Source organism: Schistocerca piceifrons, chromosome 1, assembly GCF_021461385.2.
Source record: "Schistocerca piceifrons isolate TAMUIC-IGC-003096 chromosome 1, iqSchPice1.1, whole genome shotgun sequence".
Taxonomy (NCBI): Eukaryota; Metazoa; Arthropoda; class Insecta; order Orthoptera; family Acrididae; genus Schistocerca; species Schistocerca piceifrons.
Genome location: NC_060138.1, coordinates 158,157,317 through 158,178,743, shown reverse-complemented (window position 1 = coordinate 158,178,743; position 21,427 = coordinate 158,157,317). Strand labels below are relative to the sequence as shown.

General features: G+C 44.5%; 1 protein-coding gene and 1 pseudogene across 1 annotated transcript in view; both read left to right on the top strand.

The window, feature by feature from the left end:
* LOC124793773 (trithorax group protein osa-like) overlaps positions 1 to 21,427 on the top strand; it is a gene marked incomplete at its 5' end in the record, with an annotated part of 285,916 nt that overhangs the window by 38,920 nt on the left and 225,569 nt on the right. The window contains 3 exons of the mRNA XM_047258050.1: positions 20,010 to 20,082; positions 20,344 to 20,384; positions 20,921 to 21,100. Of these exons, the coding sequence (XP_047114006.1) occupies positions 20,010 to 20,082; positions 20,344 to 20,384; positions 20,921 to 21,100 (294 nt within the window). The remainder of the gene's footprint in view (positions 1 to 20,009; positions 20,083 to 20,343; positions 20,385 to 20,920; positions 21,101 to 21,427) is intronic.
* On the top strand, positions 4,586 to 4,703 carry LOC124728060 (annotated as a pseudogene).

Here is a 21,427-nt window from a genome sequence, read left to right as displayed (position 1 = left end):
TCTCTCCATTGAGAACAACATGCTGTGTTCTGATATTCCGTAGGCTCTTACTTTCTTCATGAGGCGACAGTGCGGAACTGTATCAAACGCCTTCCGAAAGTCAAGGAAAATGGCATCTGCGCGGGAGCCTATATGTAATATTACTGGTCTCTCTATTTCTTTCATGCTACGTAAGTAGGACAAAGAACACGGATTTGGAGTATCAGGCGAGGAACTGTGGAAAGCCGGAAGATAGAGCTTCCAGTTGCGAGGGTGCAGAAGCCTGGTCGCTTGGCAGCCGGGACACGCGTGGCGCGCGGAGTGTTTCTTTGTGCGTGCCGCGTCCCCTCGCCGGAGCTCAATTCTTTCCCTGTGCGTGTCGTCGCGCCTCTACAGGTGGTCGTGCTGTGCCGCGTCGGGTGACGCGTGCGCGTGCGCTGGGTTCCTGCCGTGCATTCGACATGGTGCAGCTTAGACGACTGCGCGTTCCACATAAACTGTACGTATGACATACTCTACTGGCCATTAAAATTGCTACACCACGAAGATGAAGTGCTACAGACGCGCAATTTAACCGACAGGAGGAAGACGCTGTGATACGCAAATGATTAGCTTTTCAGAGCATTCACACAAGGTTGCCGCCGGTGGCGAACCCTACAACGCGCTGACATGAGGAAAGTTTCCAACCGATTTCTCATACACAAACAGCAGTTGACCGGCGTTACCTGGTGAAACGTTGTTTTGATGTCGCGTGTAAGGAGGAGAAATGCGTACCATCACGTTTCCGACTTCGATAAAGGTCGGATTGTAGCCTATCGCGATTGCGGTTTACCGTATGGCGACATTGCTGCTCGCGTTGGTCGAGATCCAATGACTGTTAGCAGAATATGGAGTCGGTGGGTTCAGGAGGGTAATACGGAACGCCGTGCTAGATCCCAACGGCCTCGTATCACCAGCAGTCGAGATGACAGGCATCATATCCGCATAGCTGTAACGTTTCGTGCAGCCACGTCTCGAACCCTGAGTCAACAGATGGGGACGTTTGTAAGACAGCAACCATCTGCACTAACAGTTCTACGTCGTTTGCAGCAGCATGGACTATCAGCTCGGAGACCATGGCTGCGGATACCCTTGACGCTACATCACAGACAGGAGCGCCTGCGATGGTGTACTCAACGATTAACCTGGGTGCACGAATGGCAAAACGTCATTTTTTCGGATGAATTCAGCTTTTGCTTACAGCATCATGATGGTCACATCCGTGTTTGGCGACATCGCGGTGAACGCACATTGGAAGCGTGTATTCGTCATTGCCATACTGGCGTCTCACCCGGCGTGATGGTATGGGGTGCCATTCGTTACGCGTCTCGGTCACCTCTTGTTCACATTGACGGCACTTTGAACAGTGGACGTCACATTTCAGATGTGTTACGACCCGTGGCTCTACCCTTCATTCGATCCATGCGAAACCCTACATTTCAGCAGGATAATGCACCACTGCATGTTGCAGGTCCTGCACGGGCCTTTCTGGATACAGAAAATGTTCGACTGCTTCCGTGGCCAGCACATTCTCCAGAACTCTCACCACTTGAAATCGTCTGATCAATGGTGGCCGAGCAACTGCCTAGTTACAATACGCCAGTCACTACTCCTGATGAAGTGTGTTATCGTGTTGAAGCTGCATGGGCAGCTGTACCTGTACACGCCATCCAAGCTCTGTTTGCCTCAATTCCCAGGCGTATCAAGGCCGTTATTACGGCCAGAGGTGGTTGTTCTGGGTACTGATTTCTCAGGATCTATGCACCCAAATTGCGTGAAAATGTAATCACATGTCAGTTGTAGTATAATATATTTGTCTAATGAATACACGTTTATCATCTGCATTTCTTCTAGGTGTAGCAATTTTAATGGCCAGTAGTGTAGTAAGAAACAGAAGTAGACGCGAAATGTTTTTGCATCGAGGATAATGCCGGTTCTTAATGAAGACTGTGTTCTCAAGTCAGTATGGCACAAGAAATATACAGTAAATAGCATTCAGAGTGGAAACAGATTAAACCGTACCAACCTGTGATTACGTTGAGATATTATCAGATGGGCGCATCCATAGCTTTAGGAGAGGTAATGAAAGCGTCTTGACTTATCTTACACTAGTTTTGGCTTGATCCTGCTTCAATATTTCCACACGAATTTCCACAGACTTACTAGTTACTACAATTAAATTAGTCGAGATTTGCTCATAATCTAGATCTCTCTAAGCTTCGTATGCGTACAAGGCCGATGCACTAGGATGACGCCCATGTCAGATGCCTCAAAATGGAAAAGGTATAATTCGCTTACAGTATTGCTGATTACCAAATATTGCGCAGCTCTTCCTCGCCTAACAACACGTAAGCCAATTTTTACAACTGTACACGCACATTTAATATCATTAAGACCAACAACGTTACGTTTAGGAAAATATTTGTTGTTTTTGGAATAATCACTTAGTATCAGTGTTCTAAAACTCTCGTCTGCAACAAAATAAATATTTCTGCTTCATACACAGCTCTTTGATAGAGCTGTTGCAAACTATGTACTATTGTACCGTATATCTGCAACAAAATTAAGATTACAATGAAAAAAACCTGCGAGAAATTTAGACGACAACAACAGCAAAGATGTATTACATAAAGAAAGATTAGAGTCGACAATGAGGTTATTAGAAAAAAGCACCAGATTGGATTGGAAAAGCAATATGTGATACTGTTTTCAGAGGAATCATCCCGGAATTCATCGTTTTGGAATTCAGTTTAAGTGACTTAGACAAACCACATAAAAACCAAATCCTGATGGCTGGAAGGGCATTTGAACAGTTGTACTCCAGTGCGGGTCCATTGTCTTACCATTGCACCCACTCGCATGGCTGTAATATAAGAATTATGGATGATTTGAAGAACTGAACTAAATTTTTTAGAAAAGGGGTGTAGTTTACATTGCCCGAAAATGGCAAAAGATGCTCGGTCTACTAAGGTGACCCACTCGTCACAGTGACACAAGTATGGTGTTAATGGTGGTCGTGTAATTGTCGTAGGCTATGAATTTAAGATTTTGGAAGTCCTGTCTGAAAGTACTTGTCCTGAGCGTAGCCTTACATGGATCCGAAACGTGGACAATAAACAGTGCAGAAACACAAAAAAGGAAGAGAATCGGAGTTTTAAATGTGTTGCTACAGAAAAATGCTGAATATTCAATGGGTAGGCCTAAGTAAAAAAGAGAGAGAGATTGAGAGAATGGAATAGGAAAGGAAAAAATTGATCACACAAATCTTCTATAAGAAGGGATGCGGGTGATAGGAGATATCAAGGAATAGTTAATTTAGTAATGCCAGGAAGTGTAAGGGAGTGGGGAGAGGGAGACCGAGGAATGACTACAGCAAGCAAGTTGAAGTGGATGCTGCCCACAGCAGTTATTTGGGAACGAAGAGACTGACACAGGGTACAGTAGCTACTGGATCTGCACCAAACCAGTCTTCGGAAAGAAAGCCACAGCGACAACTGAGTGTACTCTGCTTGCGGCTATGTGAGCAGAGGTGAGGAGGGACGTACGTGACCACATTGGGCTGGGGCAGAGACGCAGGCAGCAGCGCAGACAGCGGGGGCGCAGATGCCGGACGGGCCAAAGCGGCCGCAGCGCCCCAGGCAAGGCAGGCGCCGCCCACGCGCTGCGAGCTTCCTTCCCGCGCCACCCATCCGGCCGCTGCCGGCCGCTCTTTCCGCCTTCCTGCCGGAAGCGCTGCCGGCGGCAGTGGTCGCTGCAGTAGCAGCAGCAGCGCGCCGACAATTATTTTTAATGAGTGTCGGGAGGGAGCACCGAGTTTTAAATGCCCGAGTTTTATTAGCGCCCCGGTCTCGGGCGCCAGGGGCGGAGATGTACCGTCTCCCGGCCGGCCTGGGGGCCTGTATGTACGCCGCCCAAGGAGCTGACAGCTGGCTGCCCACGTCTCTTCTCTCACAAATCTGAATTCGCATCCTACTTTCTTACAGACTCACAGTTTAAGGAGGTCCGAGGGTTACCCAGAAAGTAACAAGCCGCATCTTTTTTCTCAGCCGAATACAATGTTACGAATTCGAAATGTTACGTATACACTCGTATTATTTGAAGTCTCCTGAGTGAGCGTACAAAGTTTCCGTCGCTTCCTACAAATAACGTAGCTGCAGGGCAGTTTCAAACTGGAGTCTGTGGGTGATGTATGTTACAAGCAAAGTGCCGTCATTGAATTTCTCACTGCAGAGTAAGAAACTGTATGGAATATTCACAAACGCTTGTGCAAAGTGTATGTAGCATCTGCTGTCGACAGAAGTACAGTTAGTCGCTGGGCACGGAGGGTGAGGTCACCAGAAGGCGATTCGACGGAGCTCCACGATTTGCAGCTATCGGGGAGGCCATCCACGGCTGTCACACCTGACCTGTTACAGCATGTTGATGTTATCATTCGGGAGGACAGACGCATTACGACTCGGCTATTGGAGCTCCATCTGTCAATCAGCAGAGGAAGTGTGAACACAGTTATCTGCACTCTTGGATATTCAAAAATGTGTGCAAATGGCTCTGAGTACTATGGGACTTGGGCAACGGCCTTGCCGCAGTGGATACACCGGTTCCCGTCAGATCACCGAAGTTAAGCGCTGTTGGGCGTGGCCGGCACTTGGATGGGTGACCGTCCGGGCCGCCATGCGCTGTTGCCATTTTTCGGGGTGCACTCAGCCTCGTGACATCAACTGAGGAGCTACTCGACAGAATGGTAGCAGCTCCGGTCAAAGAAAACCATCATAACGACCGGGAGAGTGGTGTGCTGACCACACGCCCCTCCTACCCGCATCCTCGGTTGAGGATGACACGGCGGTCGGATGGTCCCGGTGGGCCACTTGTGGCCTGAAGACGGAGTGCTGCTTTTACTATGGGACTTGACATCTGAGGTCATCAGACCCCTAGACTTTACTTAAACCTAACCTAAGGACAGCACACAGATCCATGTCCGAGATAGGATTCGAACCTGCGAGCGTAGCAGCAGCGCAGTTCTGGACTGAAGCACCTAGAACCGCTCGGTCACAACGGCCGCCTAAAATCGCAATATGGGTCCCGCGGTGTCTAACGATGGATCACAAATCGCACAGAAAAAACATTTGTTTTGATTTGATGCGACGTTTTGAATCTGAGAGGGAGGCCTTTTTGTTCCGGATTGTGGCAGGTGATGAAACCTGGGTTCATTATCCTGAGCCCAAAACAAAACGACAGTCGATGGAATGGCGCCATTCCCACTCCCCACAGAAGAAAAAATTCAAAGCAACTGCTTCCGCCGGTAACGTCATGAACACGGTGATCTTGGACTGTGAAGGTGTATTCTCATTGATGTTATGCCAAGAGGCGGTACCATTAATTCAGAAGCATACGTCAACACATTAACAAAACGCAAGACGTGCTTCCGGCGACTTCGTCGCCACAGCAACCCAGGAGATGTATTGCTGCAATGCGATAACGCTCGGCCACACACAAGTCTAAGGACTGCTGAACACATTGCAAAACAAGGTTAGACAGTGTTACCCCATCCGCCCTACAGCCCTGACATAGCCCCCTCCGACTTCCACTTGTTTGGACCATTAAAGAATGTCATTCGTGGAAGACATTTTGAGAACGATGCGGAGGTGATTCACGCAGTGAAGCACTGGCTCCACCACCAGGACAAGGATTGGCACCGACAGGACATACACGCTCTTGTTTCACACTGGAGGAAGGCCTCATAACGGGATCGAGATTACGTGGAAAAATAGGGTGTCTAGTAAAACACCATACCTTCGTATGTGTAATTATCATTATGTCCAATAAAGAATTGTTGAAGAAATAAAATTCGGTGCATTACTTTCTGGGCAACCGTCCTATTTTACGCCAAGGTCCAGTCACAATGCGATTAATGGTCCTTGTGATTACTGAAACAGCAGTTGCACGTCGGGTCGATGATGACGATGACTCCGGCCGGAGCTCTGAGTGCCTCTGTGACGATTGCTCGATGCTCAACTTCTGTAGTCTCTCTAGGTCGACCGCTACCTTCTTGAAGCTGTGTTCGGTCATGGTTCACTCATTCTTGCGAACATCGTGGGATAGTCGCATCGTTCCTACGCAAATGTCAAGTGGTCCGCTGATTATTGCAACCAGCTTCTTGGAGCCGAACTTCTCGTCCTCTCTCAAATACTAACATCTGCGTATGTTGTTCACGCGCCAGTCTGAGGGGCATAATTGATGTCCAACTGAGTACACGGAATGAAATTGACAACGACTTTATTCTCCGATATCGACTTGTCCCCTGCTTACTACTCCTGCCTGCCAGCCGCGAGGTGAAATTGCGCTGCGGTGTCACACATTCATCCATCGGCCGTTTAGTTTTGCATTTTCCGTCGATAACTGTGCGAATTTAAATTTCTGACCGATTTACATAACTCCTTGGTGGTGCATCTTTTTTTTTGGCCTGGAGTGTATTAGTTTTGTTTGTGATCATCTGGGGTTACGGCCTGTTTGTGTCAGGTATTGCACATCAGCTATCGATTGCAACGAGGGTCGGCTTACGAAACGGGGACCAGACAAAACTAATTCGTTTGACAGAATTTACCTAATTACGCTGCCGTAATCTCCATCCCGTCCCGAGGCCTTCCTCCAGCGCTGCCGGGCGTCATGATTGAGAATCAGTTTCAGAGCAAGTGTAAACAACCAATCGCCCATTTTTATAGGGGTTTTTACTGTTTGACAAAAAAATAAAAAAAATTAACTCAGCTATCAGGCCCATAGGAGAACGCGATGCCGACGGGCCGCCGTGACACATGGCCTCATTGTGGCATGGTAAGAAGTGCACACCACTCTCGCGACCCGTTGTCACTTTCCAGAGCTCTGAGCCGCTAATTCCCATTCGAGTAGACCCTCGACTGGCTCCACTAGGCTGAGTGCACGCCAACAAGGTCCTCCCACCAGGGAGAAATCACTGGCAGAACCAGGATGAAAGGAATTAGAATTATATTTTAATACATTCAGCTGCTACTGGGCGTAGATATATATCAACGGAGACAGGTGAAAATGTGTGCCCCCCACCGGAGCTCGAACCCGGGATCTCCTTACACGGCAAACGCTCTATCCATCTGAGCCACCGAGGGCACAGAGGACAGTGCGACTGCAAGAACTATCTCGCGCACGCCTCCCGCAAGACCCACATTCTCACCTTGTATGTCCACACACTACATTCGTAGTGTCCCACCCCAACACACTCATTATTCGTGGAAGACATTCTTACCAAGTCCCGTAAGAGTTCGGAGAATATGTGTGCATCCACACAGAAGAAGAAGGTCATGGCCAGTGTTGCCTCAACTATGTACATACACGGATATGGTGTCTGTTCTTTCGGACATGTCCGAAAGAACAGACACCATATCCGTATAATTACAGGATGAAAGGTGTCGCAAACTTTATTTATTGTTATCTTAACAAAATTAAGGACGAGGAGAAAGTGATACGGACTTCGACATGTTTGAGATTCGGTGGAGACTGCAGGTTTTTCTGTTTTTTTCCTCTTTGTTTTCCTTGGCCCCGAACTTCTAGGTTTTTTAACGAATCAGGTGAGACGTGATTGCAATTGAAGAGACGGACACAGGATCTTTCTACGAATTCAATTAAAAATCCACAACGGTTAAAGACACTTTATGTATTGTTGCAGGTTTACTAATGCAAGTTTGTATGCGCGCATCCATTATAAATACGGACCCGCCAGGGTAGCCGAGAGCGCTAATGCGCTGCTTCCTGAACTCGGGTAGGTGCGCCGGCCCCGGATCGAATCCGCCCGGCGGATTAACGACAAGGGCCGGTATGCCGGCCAGCCTGGATGTGGTTTTCAGGCGGTTTTCCACATCCCGCTAGGTGAATACCGGATTGGTCCCCAAGTTCCGCCTCAGTTACACGACTGTCAGACATTTGAAAATGTTCGCACTATTTCATAACTTACACTGGATGCAGACAGCTGGGGTATACTAATTCCATCCTGGGGGGTTTAGGGTGGCGTCAGGAAGGGCATCCGGCCACCTTCTGCAATTAACAGTGCCAAATCCGTAATAACAAATCCGACCACGCGTTGGAGCGGGACAAAGGCCCTGAGAAAGAAATAAAAAAATTCATTATAATTACGCAAAATTTATTTTATTTGAAATAACAACAAACAAATTTCGCGACAGACCTCATTCTCATACAGTCATTCAAATCTAAGAAGCTCGAAATAAAGCAAACCAGTAAACTGACGATTCTTTAAACAATCAAACTCCCAAGCATAAAACAGCTTCCAACTTCTTCTTCACAAATAAGTTAATGTGTTAAATACTTGACGTTAATCATGTAAGCTAGAAAAAGTTTAGAAAAGGCTTGAAATTCTCTTTAGAGTTTGCTGGAAGTGGCTAAGTCCTGTCACTGTCAAACGCTGGATGAATATAGTATCGTAACTTTGCGCTCTGTTTGCTTCTCGACATTTATGATGTCATATCTCCTGAACTATGTGTCGTACAATAAAATAAATTTGCACGTACATTCAGTGGTATGTGTTGATACTGCCTAAGAAATGTGTTGCGAACAGAGCTAGTAGAAAAGAAGTAATAAATTAAAACGCCATGCGTGATGCGGCAGTTTTAGTGCATCAGCAGCAAAAATGTGATAAACGAAAATCTTATTCCATTTTGTTATTTTGTGGGGAGTGTCAGAAAAAAGTTTCTTAAGAGTCTAAAATTATGCGTAAAGTTTGTTGCAAGTCGCTAACGGCTCTCACTATCAAACACTGGATGAATATGGTCTGGGCACGTGCTCACCGTGAGTTACGCTGCCCCAAGGCATATTCACAATTTCTAACTGTAATACTTGTCTTTCTGCGCTAAATCTTTAACATGAGATTACACCTGTCAGTGGTTAGATTTTGACAGCCTCTGAACATTTTTAATTCGGTCTCTACAGGTATGAAATATTGGAAATCAATTTTTTGTTGCTCCTGGAAGCTGTTAAAATGCGTAACCCGCAATTGGGATTGTGCAGCATGAACCATGAACCGGGTTAGCCGTTTAATAACATAGGTGGCCATCATTTAACAAATACCCCGTTAAAAATGTATCTCCGTAAAATTAATAGTGTATAACGGAAGAGCTGAAATGTAAAGTGAATCTGAGCGAAGGAGAGGTATCGTGAAAAACCTCCCCTCCAGTTAAGAATGCAGCGTGCTCTGCCACTCGGTCGCTTTCGACTTTAGGGAAGACAGCAGGCAGAAGGCGGTGACTCAGAGAAGGACGTGCTGTGGCGAAGACGGCGCCGGCGCTGCGCTGCGCTGGGGAGCGGCCGGAGATCGGGGCGTGGGCCCGCGGATAATTACCACCAGGGCTGAGGCTCGAGGCCGCAAATTGGATTACGATACGTGACGTCGTTAGCCGGCAGCGAGCGCCTTTGTTTCGGCTGCGGGCCAATCTCGGTCCCGGCTCCTCGCTGGTAGCGCCTCACTGCTGGCGTTCCGGAACAGGCGTGCTGTCTCCCTACAGTCTGCAGCAAAAGTGATTCTCTACAGCTGCACCACCTTTCTTCACCTTTTCCCGTTGCAGTGAGGTCAACGGGCAAGCGCTGTTCTGACACTGCACTTCCAGGGGAAGGATAAAATGTAAGCAATAAAACCTTCTACATCGACATAGATATTCTGCAAATCACATTTAAGTGCCTGGCAGAGGATTCATCGAACCCCCTTCACAATAATTCTCTATTATTCCAATCTCGAACAGCGGGCGGAAAAAACGAACACCTATTTCTTTCCGTGCAAGCTCTGATTTTCCTTATTTTATCATGATGATCATTTCTCCCTACGTACATTATGTTATCAAAAGTATCCGGACACGCCCCAAAACATACGTTTTTCATATTAGGTGCACTGTGCTGCCAGGTACTTCGCATCAGCGACCTCACTACTCATTAGACATCATGAGAGAGCAGACTGGGGCGCTCCGCGGAACTCACGGACTTCGAATGTGGTCAGCTGATTGGGTATCACTTGTGTCATACGTATGTACACGAGATTTCCACACTCGTAAACATCCCTAGGTCCACGGTTTCCCACGTCACAGTGACGTGGAAACATGAAGGGACACGTACAGCACAAAAGCGTACAGGCTGACCTCGTCTGTTGACTGACAGAGACCGCTGACAGTTGAAGAGGCTAGTAATGTGTAATAGGCAGACATCTATGAAGACATCTATCCAGACATCCACACAGGAATTCCAGACTGCATCAGAATCCACTGCAAGTACTATGACAGTTAGGTGTGAGGTGACAAAACTTGGATTTCATGGCCGAGCGGCTGCTCAGAAGACATATCACGTCGGTAAATGCTAAACGACGCCTCGCTTGGTGTAAGGAGCGCAAAGGTTGGACGATTGAACAATGGAAAAATGTTGTGTGGAAAGACGAATCACGGTCCACAATGTGGCGATGCGATGGAAGGATGTGGGTATGGCGAATGCCCGGTGAACGTTTCTGCCAGCGTGTATAGTGCCAACAGTAAAATTCGGAGACGGTGGTGTTATGGTGTGGTCGTGTTTTACATGGAGGGGGCTTGCACCCCTTGTTGTTTTGCGTGGCACTATCACAGCACAGGCCTACATCGAAGTTTTAAGCACCTTCTTGCTTCCCATTGTTGAAGAGCAGTTCGGAGAAGGCGACTGCATCTTTCAACATGATCGAGCACCTGCTCATAATGCACGGCCTGTGGGGGAGTGGTTACACGACAATAACATCCCTGTAATGGATTGGCCTGCAGAAAGTCCTGACCTGAATCCTATAGAACACCTCTGGCATGTTTTGGAACGCCGACTTCTTGCCAGGCCTCACCAACCGGCATTGATACCTCTCCTCAGTGCAGCACTCCGTGAAGAATGGGCTGTCATTCCCCAAGAAACCTTCCAGCACCTCATTGAACGTATGCCTACGAGGATGGAAGCTGTCATCAAGGCTAAGCGTAGGCCAACACCTTACTGAAATACAGAACTATCGATGGAGGGTACCACGAACTTCTAAGTCATTTTCAGCCAGGTGCCCGGATACTTTTGATCAGATAGAGTAGGTCGGCGTCAAGAAAATATTTTCGCTTTCGGAGGAGAAAGTGTGTGATCGAAATTTCGTGAGAAGATTCCGCAGCAACGAAAAACGTCTCTGTTTTAATGTCACAACCCCAAATCCTGTATCATATCTGTGACACACTCTCTCCTGTTTCGCGAAAATACAACACGTGTTGCTCTTCTTGGAACTTACTCGACGTACTCCGTTAATCCGATGTGGTAAGGGACCCATACAGCACAGCAGTTCTCCAAAGGAGGACGGATAAGCATAATGTTGGCATTCTCTTTAGTAGACCTGTTATATTTTATATGTGTTCTGCCAATAAAACGCAGTCTTTGGTTTCCCTTCCCCACAACGTTTTCTATGTTTTTTTTCAATTTAAATTGTTCCTAATTGTAATTCCTAGGTATTTAGTTGAATTTACGGCCTTTATATTTGACAGATTTAACGTGTGATCGAAGTTTAAGGGATTTCTTTTAGCACTCATGTAGATGACATTACACTTTTCATTATTCACGGTCAATTGCCAATTTTCGCACCATACAGACATCTTTTCTGAATCGTTTTGCAATTTGTTTTGGTCTTCTGACGACTTTAACAGACGATAAACGACAGCATCATCTGCAAACAACCTAAGACGGCTGCTCACATTGTCTCCTAAATCGTTTATATAGATAAGGAGCAGAGAGGGCCTATAACACTATCTTGAAGAACGCCAGAAATCACTTCTGTTTTATTCGATGACATTACGTCAATTACGAGTACTACGAACTGTGACCTCTCTGAAAGGAAATCACTAATCCATTCACATTACTGAGACGGTATCTCGTAAGCACGCAATATCACTACAATCCGCTTGTGTGGTACAGTGTCAAAAGCCTTTTGGAAATCTAGAAATACGGAAATCAATCTGAAATCCCTTGTCAATAGTACTCATCTCGTGTGTGTAAAGAACTAGTTGTGTTTCACAAGAACGATATTTTCTATATCCGTGTCATCGACTGTGTATCAATAGACCGTTGTCTTCGAGGTAATTCATAATATTCGCACACAATATATGTTCCAAAACCTTGCTGCATATCGACGTTAATGATATGAGCCTGTAATCTGGTGGATTACTCCTGTTACCTTTCTTGCATGTTGGTGTGACCTGTGCAAATTTCGAGTCTTTGGGTACAGATCTTTCGTCGAGCGAGCGGTTGTATATGACTGTCGAGAATGGAGCCGTTGCATCAGCATACTCTTAAAGGAGCCTAATTGGTATACAGCTGGAACAGAAGACTTGCGTTTATTAAGTGATTTAAGTTGCTTCAATACGCCGAGGGTATCTACTTCCAAGTTATTCACGTTGGCAGCTGTTTTTGATACAAATTCTGGAATATTTACTTCGTCTTCTTCGGTGAAGAAATTTCGAAAGGCTCTGTTTACTACGAAAGGCTCTGTTTAGTACCTCTGCTTTCACAGCACAGTCTTCGATGGTATTTCCATTGCTATCGCGCAGAGAAGGCCGCTAATACGAGCGAATTGTATAGTTTCATCCGTGTCCTTTAGTTTCTTGAGTTTCTGTGTGATAATTTAATTTTTAATAGGCACGGTTGCCGCATGTTCTTTTGCGTCGGAAAGTAAACCGATTTTGTGACATATTACAAGTTTCTAATCAGGAGCAAATAATTTAGTCTCATCTGAATGCTTTGGTAGTTTTTTTTAATCTCTGCGTATTAATCTAATTTATTGGACACAGTTCTTGTGCTTTACTGCACGTCGACAGTAGAGCTCCGTAGAGCGTGTAAATTGTCCTTGTTTGCCTGTGTGGTGTAATTTTCCATGGTCTTTGGTATGTATAGGGACTGTGATTGCTGAGTGCGGATGCGAGCCGAGTTGGTGACACTTCGCTGTCAGTTTGAGGTTGTGATGGCTTCGGTTACACAGCTTGAAGCTGCAATGGATGGGCATCACTCTTGTGACCCGGTCGTGCGGATCCAACGGACGTCCAGCATGTCTGACTCCGCCATTCGGTCCTCAGCGGTGGACAGCCCAGTTACTGCTCGCACGGAAGTTGACCCCCTCACCTGTGGTCGAGAAGGGGGTCGCTCCGGGGCGCAGCAGGCGGCGACAGACTCCCCAGACGGCTGCACGTGAGGCCTCCTCGGTTTTTCCGACAAACAGGTTCCAGGCACTGTCTGTGGCTGACACCGTCACTGCGCCAGATGCTGTCGCCTGTCCTGTTTCAGAGGAAACCTCTCAGCCTGCAAGATCAGGACAATCGCAGAGGGTGGGATTATTGATAGTTGGGAGCTCCAATGTTAGGCTCACTATGGGGCCCCTTAGGGATATGGCTGCTAAGGAGGGGAAGAAAGCCAATGTCAACTGCGTGTGCATACCGGGTGGAGTCATCTCAGACGTGAGAAGAGTCCGACCGGATGCCATGAAGAGCACAGAATGCAATCAACTGCATTTGGCGGCTCACGTCGGAACCAATGATGTGTATCAGTTCGGATCGGAAGAGGTTCTCTCTGATTTCGAGCTTACTTAGTGTAGAGTGGAAATATGTCTTCACAGATTAATGGAAAAGGCAACTCGGTTCTATACCAAAGAAGAAGACGATAAAATGCTAAGACAGAAGCTACACTGAAAGGAAATCATCAGCTATGTGTTACGAAATCGTAATGTAAAATACACTCTCTTTGCACTTGGAGTCCGTAACAGTAAAGGAAGGCATGGTATTCTTACAAATGGATTATGATTTATAAACAATTCACTTTTCCGTCTCAGTTTCCAAACTAATGTCATCTTCAGTTTGAATAACAAAAGAATGTACATTGATGTACACAAGCTTAGACCGCTGCAAGTCAATAAATAAGCTACACTACTTGATTATACAAAACATCTAGTGTTTCTTACGTCATAAATTTATGAAGAGGGATGACATTAGCCAAAGCTATAGACTGAGCTTTGTACCTTCTTTTTCGAAGAGCAGTTTTAAATGCTGTAGTGTTGTCAGTTTCATGTAAGAGTGGTGGCGGCCACAGTGCTGGTATCCACTTGTCGTATGGCCCACCAGGCTGAATGCAGGCCGCTGGACCAGAGTCATTGGCGGTGATTGGCTGGGCGAGGTGGGGGAGGAGGGGGAGCTGCCCACTATTTCGCCTCCAGGTTACGCTTCGTGTTTAGTCTCTGCATAGTTCAAGTTCTTATCATTAGCTGCCCATTACTATTTCCACTGGTGATAACTGCCCATTACTATTTCCACTCACGATAAGTGCCCGTTACCAATTCCACTGACGACGTAAGTCAAACTAATGGACAGAGGCAAGGAAAATGTTATTCATAAGGATAATGCATTTTGTTTAAGAGGTGTAGTTGATGCCTATATAAAATAGATTATCAACGAAAATGGTGCTCAGTCACTTGACACTCGATATCAACCAATCTTTAGTTTTGGAATAATATTTCAATTGACATGTTGTATTCCATAACATACACATGACAAAAAAGAAGATAAAACTATCAATTAGTCAAAAGTTAAGACGGATAAATGTTTTACTGTAATAACGCTGTTAACCAGTTTATTATTGCCCATCGAATTTTTTTGATTGTAAGACTCTCCAAGTGTTATCGAATATTCACTAAATGGCATTGAAACAATTCAGACCAATTCTCTGCAGGCGCCAGTCAAGCCACAATTTCGGAAGTCTTTCTAAACATTATTCATATCACAAAAAATATGCAATTGAGAATGAAAAAAGTTTTATGCCTAGTAAAATAAGCAAAAGAAACACGTGTACCACAGCTCCAAAAAAAAAGTAGTTCTCAAGCTAAAGGTTACTTTTGGTAATGTTAAATAATAGGAACGCTTTTCAAACAAATAGAGAGCCTACGGCAGCCTGAGGTGAGAGACAATATCAGCTAATAAGGCTGTGGGAACGAGGGAAGGCGGGATGGCGAGCTAGCGGCTCTTAAGACAGGAGGGAGAGGCTGGACAGCGATGTATCCGTATGGGCCAGCCTGCAGGTTGGATCAATCGCTATCCACCCCATAATCGCAGCGCGTATTTATTCATGAACAGCTACTTCGGTCCCATTTTGCTATTAAATGGAACCATGACATTGGTGTGATGCTATCTTCGTCGGTCATGAGGATAAACGACCTCCAAAGTGGACCACTTACAGTCATACAACATTTTGTGCTACAGTCAAGCGAATTTGATAGTCTCCCAGTAATATGCAAATAATTTACGGTATATTGATAATTTTTACTTATGGACCGTTTGACAGCAACTGAATAAAACACAATTTTAGTGCCATACGCGTTTCGCCTTTATTTTCTGCAAGGCATCATCAGTGGCCTGGAATATGTACATATGTTTGCTATTTAATTTACATTTTTGTCACTGTACCTATAGGTTATAAACAGTTCTGGTGGTTGGTACTTTTTAAGTAGTAATGATTTGAACTGTACTTACAGGTTGCGTAGACTATTTCTTACATATTTCGCTCCTGTTGCATTTTTGGTGTTGTTGTACTTCTTATGAATGCCAATTTGAGGATTTTTTCCCACATTCCACAGCACTATGAACTGAACGCTTGTTTCAATGCAATGTTTTGGTTTCTGTTCCCGACTGTCAAATGTTTTTGCCAAAGATCGAATGGTATTGCCAAACTTTGGAGTGTAATTATTGAAGTATCTGTGATCTGTTCGTATATATATATATATATATATATATATATATATATATATATATATATATTCTAGCACTATTTTCATAGAGCGTTTACGTTTTGCAACTTTCTATGCAGATGAGAGGCCGCTGCACCCCGGCACTAATTTGCCGCCTCCCTATATATATATATATATATATATATATATATATATATATATATATATATATATATATATATAATTATTGTGTGTGTGTATTTTGGTGTGGTATATTGTGTTTTATTCAATATATATATATATATATATATATATATATCACCAGTGGCGCAGTGGTTGCGGCGGAATGCTAATAGGGAGGCGGCAAATTAGTGCCGGGGTGCAGCGGCCTCTCTTCAATATATATATATATATATATATATATATATATATATATATATATATTGAATAAAACACAGTATACCACACCAAAATACACACACACTATATATATATATATATATATATATATTGTGTGTGTGTATTTTGGTGTGGTATATTGTGTTTTATTCAATTGCTGTCCGACGGTCCATAAGTAAAAATTATCAATATACCGTAATATTACACGCAACTGAGGAAGACAGGATTACAAAAGTTGAAGATGACAAATAATTTAATTTAATACAAATCGCTGCAGATATAAATGGTTGACTATATCTGCAGTTTCAATCCTCAAATGATGAGTACTGTAACACACGTACCCCTTGGATGTACAAATGTTGATTCTCTGGTAGGTGAACCAGCATACCAGTGTATCTATTCAAAATGGAGAAAATACAGTGCAAAATGTCATTCAAATTTAGGAGAAGAAAGTATAAATAATCAGTTTAGTTTTTACCTGTTGTTACGCTATCATTATTAAAATGGCGCAACTGAGAAGAAATAAGTACAAATGGCTTGACTCTGAGCACTATGGGACTTAGCATCGCAGGTCATCAGTCCCCTAGAACTTAGAACTACTTAAACCTAACTAACCTAAGGACATCACACACATCCATGCCCGAGGCAGGATTCCAACCTGCGACCGTAGCGGTCGCGCGGTTCCAGACTGAAGCGCCGAGAAGCGCTCGGTCACCAGCGGCCGGCAAATGAGTACAGAAAAGTAAGTTAAATCAATGAGCACTTACTGAAATAATATTGATTAATGAGTTCAGTATAGACTGCAAATATTTTAATTGCTATCATTCAGAGATGACTGCTTTCTATGTTTGTCATCATCACGAAGTCAGATATCTGATCAATATCTTGTTACAGCACGTGCTTAGCTTACAACACTAATCATGTGTCAAGTAAAAAAAAAAAAAAAAAAAAAAAAAAATTGGTGATTTGTAATGAACTCATTAGTGAAAGTACCAAAGTGAATGATGATTCTAATGTCTCCTTTGTTAATGCATTAAATTGCATCACTCTGAAAGTCAGTAAAATTCGACAGCCAAGGCTTAGCCTAAGAATAAACACTTGCGGCGATTGTAAACACCTATGATTACAGAAACGAACACAAGAATGAGGCCGAAATTGATGAATGTTGTTTACATAATGGTCATATTTTAGTGTTGTACGTGTGCGACTAAGATGTCGCATCCCTTGAGTTGCGACCCCCTGGGCGACAGCCGTGATCCACTTGCTCGGTCGCCCCGCCTGCGTAGCCTGGGCACAGTGCAGCGGCTGCGAGACGGGCGGACTGCAGCCAGTTTGCGTGTGCCCGCCGCTGTTTATCCTCGGCCAGTGCTTAGCATGCAGATGAGAGGCCGCTGCACCCCGGCACTGATTGGCCGCCTCCCTATTAGCATTCCGCCGCAGCCACTGCGCCACTGGTGCTATTCGCAACCCGTCTCAGTCGTTCTCAGCCACACGGCGTGGTAACTCGCATTCCACTGACTGTCAAGTTTTTAGTCTGGCAAAGTTTCCTGTACTGAAACGCACGACGACAGATTTCCAGCTTCCCAGCTTCTCTACACATTTTTTCTAGCACTCTTTTAATAGAGCGTTTACGTTTTGCAAATCTTTCTATTTACGGAAAATGCTAAAGCCTCACCGAGTTTCGGGTAAGGCGATCACTCCTAGTACAAATGGATGAATATTCTTTTCACAAGGCGGGTAAGGCAACGGCATACCACTTCCAATAGGACTGTCCCTACAAGAATCTATGTGCTCACGTTAACTTTCAAGCTGTTGATCATTTTGCAAAAACAGACATAATGTCTAATAGGATAATAGCAATCAGTGAATTTTACAGTGTACTTATAATCCGTCTGCTTATGTGACGCAGCATGTGAAAGTTGCTGGATTTGGACGGGTCACTCCTGTAACCGAAATATCACATCTGAAGATGGTTCTAGAAGAACCGAAACCGGTCATATGAATAAAAATTTTGCAATCAAGACGGATCATAAGTACACTGTTGATCATTTGCAGCCTTTACTGGAGAACCGCTTCGGAAAAACAACATATGCAAAGAAGCTTGCGTCAACAGTTTGAAACAGCCATTTCAAACACATATATCTGTGACAGACCGCAAAGCTTTTCTGAAAGCGTTTGTCTGGAGTGTAGCCTTGTACGAAAGTGAAACAAGGGGAAAAACATCAGATAGGAGAAGACAATATAAGCCTTTTGAATGTGGTGAGACAGAAGAATGTTGAGGAGTACGTTATTACACAGTGTAGCTAATGAGAAGGTACTCAACTGGGGGAGAAAATAGTTCAGTCGTACAACTTGGGTAAAAAAGGAATAAGTTGATAAACACATACTTAGGCATCAGGGAGTAGCTGACTTGGTAACAGAGGAAAGTGCGGGATAAAAATTGTAGATGGAGACCGAGGCTTAAATACAGTAAGCAATTTCAACTGGATGTTGGTCGCAGTATTTACGTGGAGATGAAGAGACTTGCACAGGATACATTAAAAGGTGAGCGGGAGCTGTATCAAACCAGTTTCTTCGAGTGAAGACCACATCAACAACAAACTGGCAATTGCATTTTTAATATAAATCTCGTCAAATCGAAACATAAAATTGTCATATATCACGAAAAAATAAATTCTGGTAATTAAACACAATCGTCCAACCACTGCTATCATCACTGATTTACTAGTCTTCGTTAAAAAAAAATGGCTCTGAGCACTATGGGACTTAACTTCTAAGGTCATCAGTCCCCTAGAACTTAGAACTACTTAAACCTAACTAACCTAAGGACATCACACACATCCATGCCCGAGGCAGGATTCGAACCTGCTACCGTAGCGGTCGCGTAGTTCCAGACTGTAGCGCCTAGAACCGCTCGGCCATCCCGGCCGGCCAGTATTCGTTCAGTTTCAAGTAGCTCTTTCTGCTGCTCCAGACGGAAAACATTTCACTAGTAGGTGATGTTCCGTGAAGGAATGCTTCTCTAGTTTTTTGCTTCCTGAATGTTCCCAAATGAACAATCAAATTTCAATTTGTTGTACCAACCATTGTACTATCAGTAATGGCGAATCAATGTAGGACTTGTTATATTGTGATTAACAGATAGCAGCTTTTTATATAGCATTTGCGACGATGTTGGTCAGTACTAAGATCAAATGACTAGAATAAGGGGTACCGAACAAGGAATCAAACATGAACTTTCGCTATTGATAATGAATGAGCATAATGCGTTCTTCCAGTAATATAATGAAATAATTCTGTGCCGCATGAAAATGGGCGATACAGCATTGAAATTAAATTTAGAAAGTTCTTAAAATTGTAATGGTGTTCGATTTTCCGGTAAGTGTACCCATTTAAATCGTACATTAGTGATTATCTGCGAGCACGCTTGTACGTAGACTATTTACGTTGACATTTGTCACGAACGACAAAAAGCCGTCACCAATTTTCTTCGTAAGTTAATCCACTGGGAAAAATAGATTCATACGCAATACCGGAAGTGTAACGAGACAGCTGCACTTACATAGTTTGAGTTTACATTCTTCTCTTATAAATTCTACCTAAGTGGTGTTGCAGTCTCCTACAGCAAAACGTAACTGCTCGGCAATGAGGTACTCTCTAAACTTCTCGGAAGTGTCTTTCCAGTTAGCTGATACAATCTATGTAACTGAGTGTCATATGAAATAAAGGAAAAGGGAAACCGAAGAAAATCCCTGCAATGATTTGCGTGCCAGTACCAACTGGGATTATCAGTGCGGAGGCGCTAGATGATAATGGTGTTTCTTATTTTCAGAGGGTAGCCGCTGTCCTACGCCTGGTTGCACGGGGCAAGGTCACGTCACTGGACTCTACTCGCATCATCGCAGGTCAGTAGGGCTGCTTCACTCCTTATTCATACTATAAAAACATTTCAGTGTTCTTTTGTTAACTTATATTACATGTAAATGCCAGCAGCCAGAGACTGTGGAGAGCAAAATGGTTTTCTTTCAGTATTGTTAATAGGGGATTCTACTCCAGATTCGTTGCTTAATATTTTCACGTTGAAACTATTAGTTTGTGGAAAACAAAGAAAGTTTACATTCAGTCGTTCACTTTTTACGTAAAGACGTACTCTCTCTTACATGCAGCTTATCCGGATGCCCAAGAAAAGACAAGGTGACACCTGAAAGTAAGTGTCCTCTACCTATGTAATCGCTTGTTTATCGCTTCCCTTGGTTTTCTTTGCGGGGTAGAGAGCTAGCTTATATTTTATTCATTCGTTCGCTTTCAGTAGTGACTTAGCCAGAAACCACTTTGTTTTGCTTCTCGTGTGGGCATGCAATAGAATCTGAAGGTCAGGTTGAGTATATACACCTTTACGTTGTTACACGGAAACGTGATTGTTTTGAAAGCACTCCCGTTTCTCCCCTTTCACCCATAAAACATCTGTGAGTAATGTCTTCTCCCCTCGCACCACGCGCACGACTCGTATTCAACTAATATGGAAATAAAATGTGTTTTTCAAACTTTCCCTTCGAGTTTTCACTTTCAAACTTGCGCCGTTACGAGCGCCAAGTTTGCTGCAATCAATAGACTGCTACTGTCGTTATTTTCTTTATGGTTTTACTCTCTACCCGCCCTTCTTTTTCTGTTTCTCTTTTCTTTCGCCGGTTATAAAGGTCGACTGTATACTCAAGCGGGCCTCCTTGTGATTCTGTTGTATAGTCCTGGCGATGCATGAGACAATTCTGAAATGCCCCACCCCCGGTTGCAATGGGCGGGGCCATGTTAGCTCCAACCGGAACACCCACCGCAGCCTGTCGGGCTGCCCGCTGGCCGCCGCCTCCCGGCTGGCGGCGCGCCTCAGCCGCAAGCAGCAGCAGCTCCACCAGCGCCTGCCCCCAGGTGAGTCTGCGGCCCCGCCTTTGGTAGCATCGGGGGTCGACTGCGGCGGTCGCAAGTCTCGAGTTCACTGCGTGAAACGGGACCGCAACTCGTGAGACTCGATAAACACTGGCAAATAATGCTATAGCTCAAACCCCTGTGCAAACTAGACTCCATAGCTGCTCCAATTAGATGTGGAAGCGTGAACAAACTCTGGTGCTGCGTAAAAGTGAACTTACTAGTGTTACTAGTTGCTTGTTGGGTTTACATTCCTCTGCAATAAGGTCTCAAAATACATTAAAGAGATCTTAAATAAAGAACTAACGCTCTCCAGAGGTATGTCTTTGA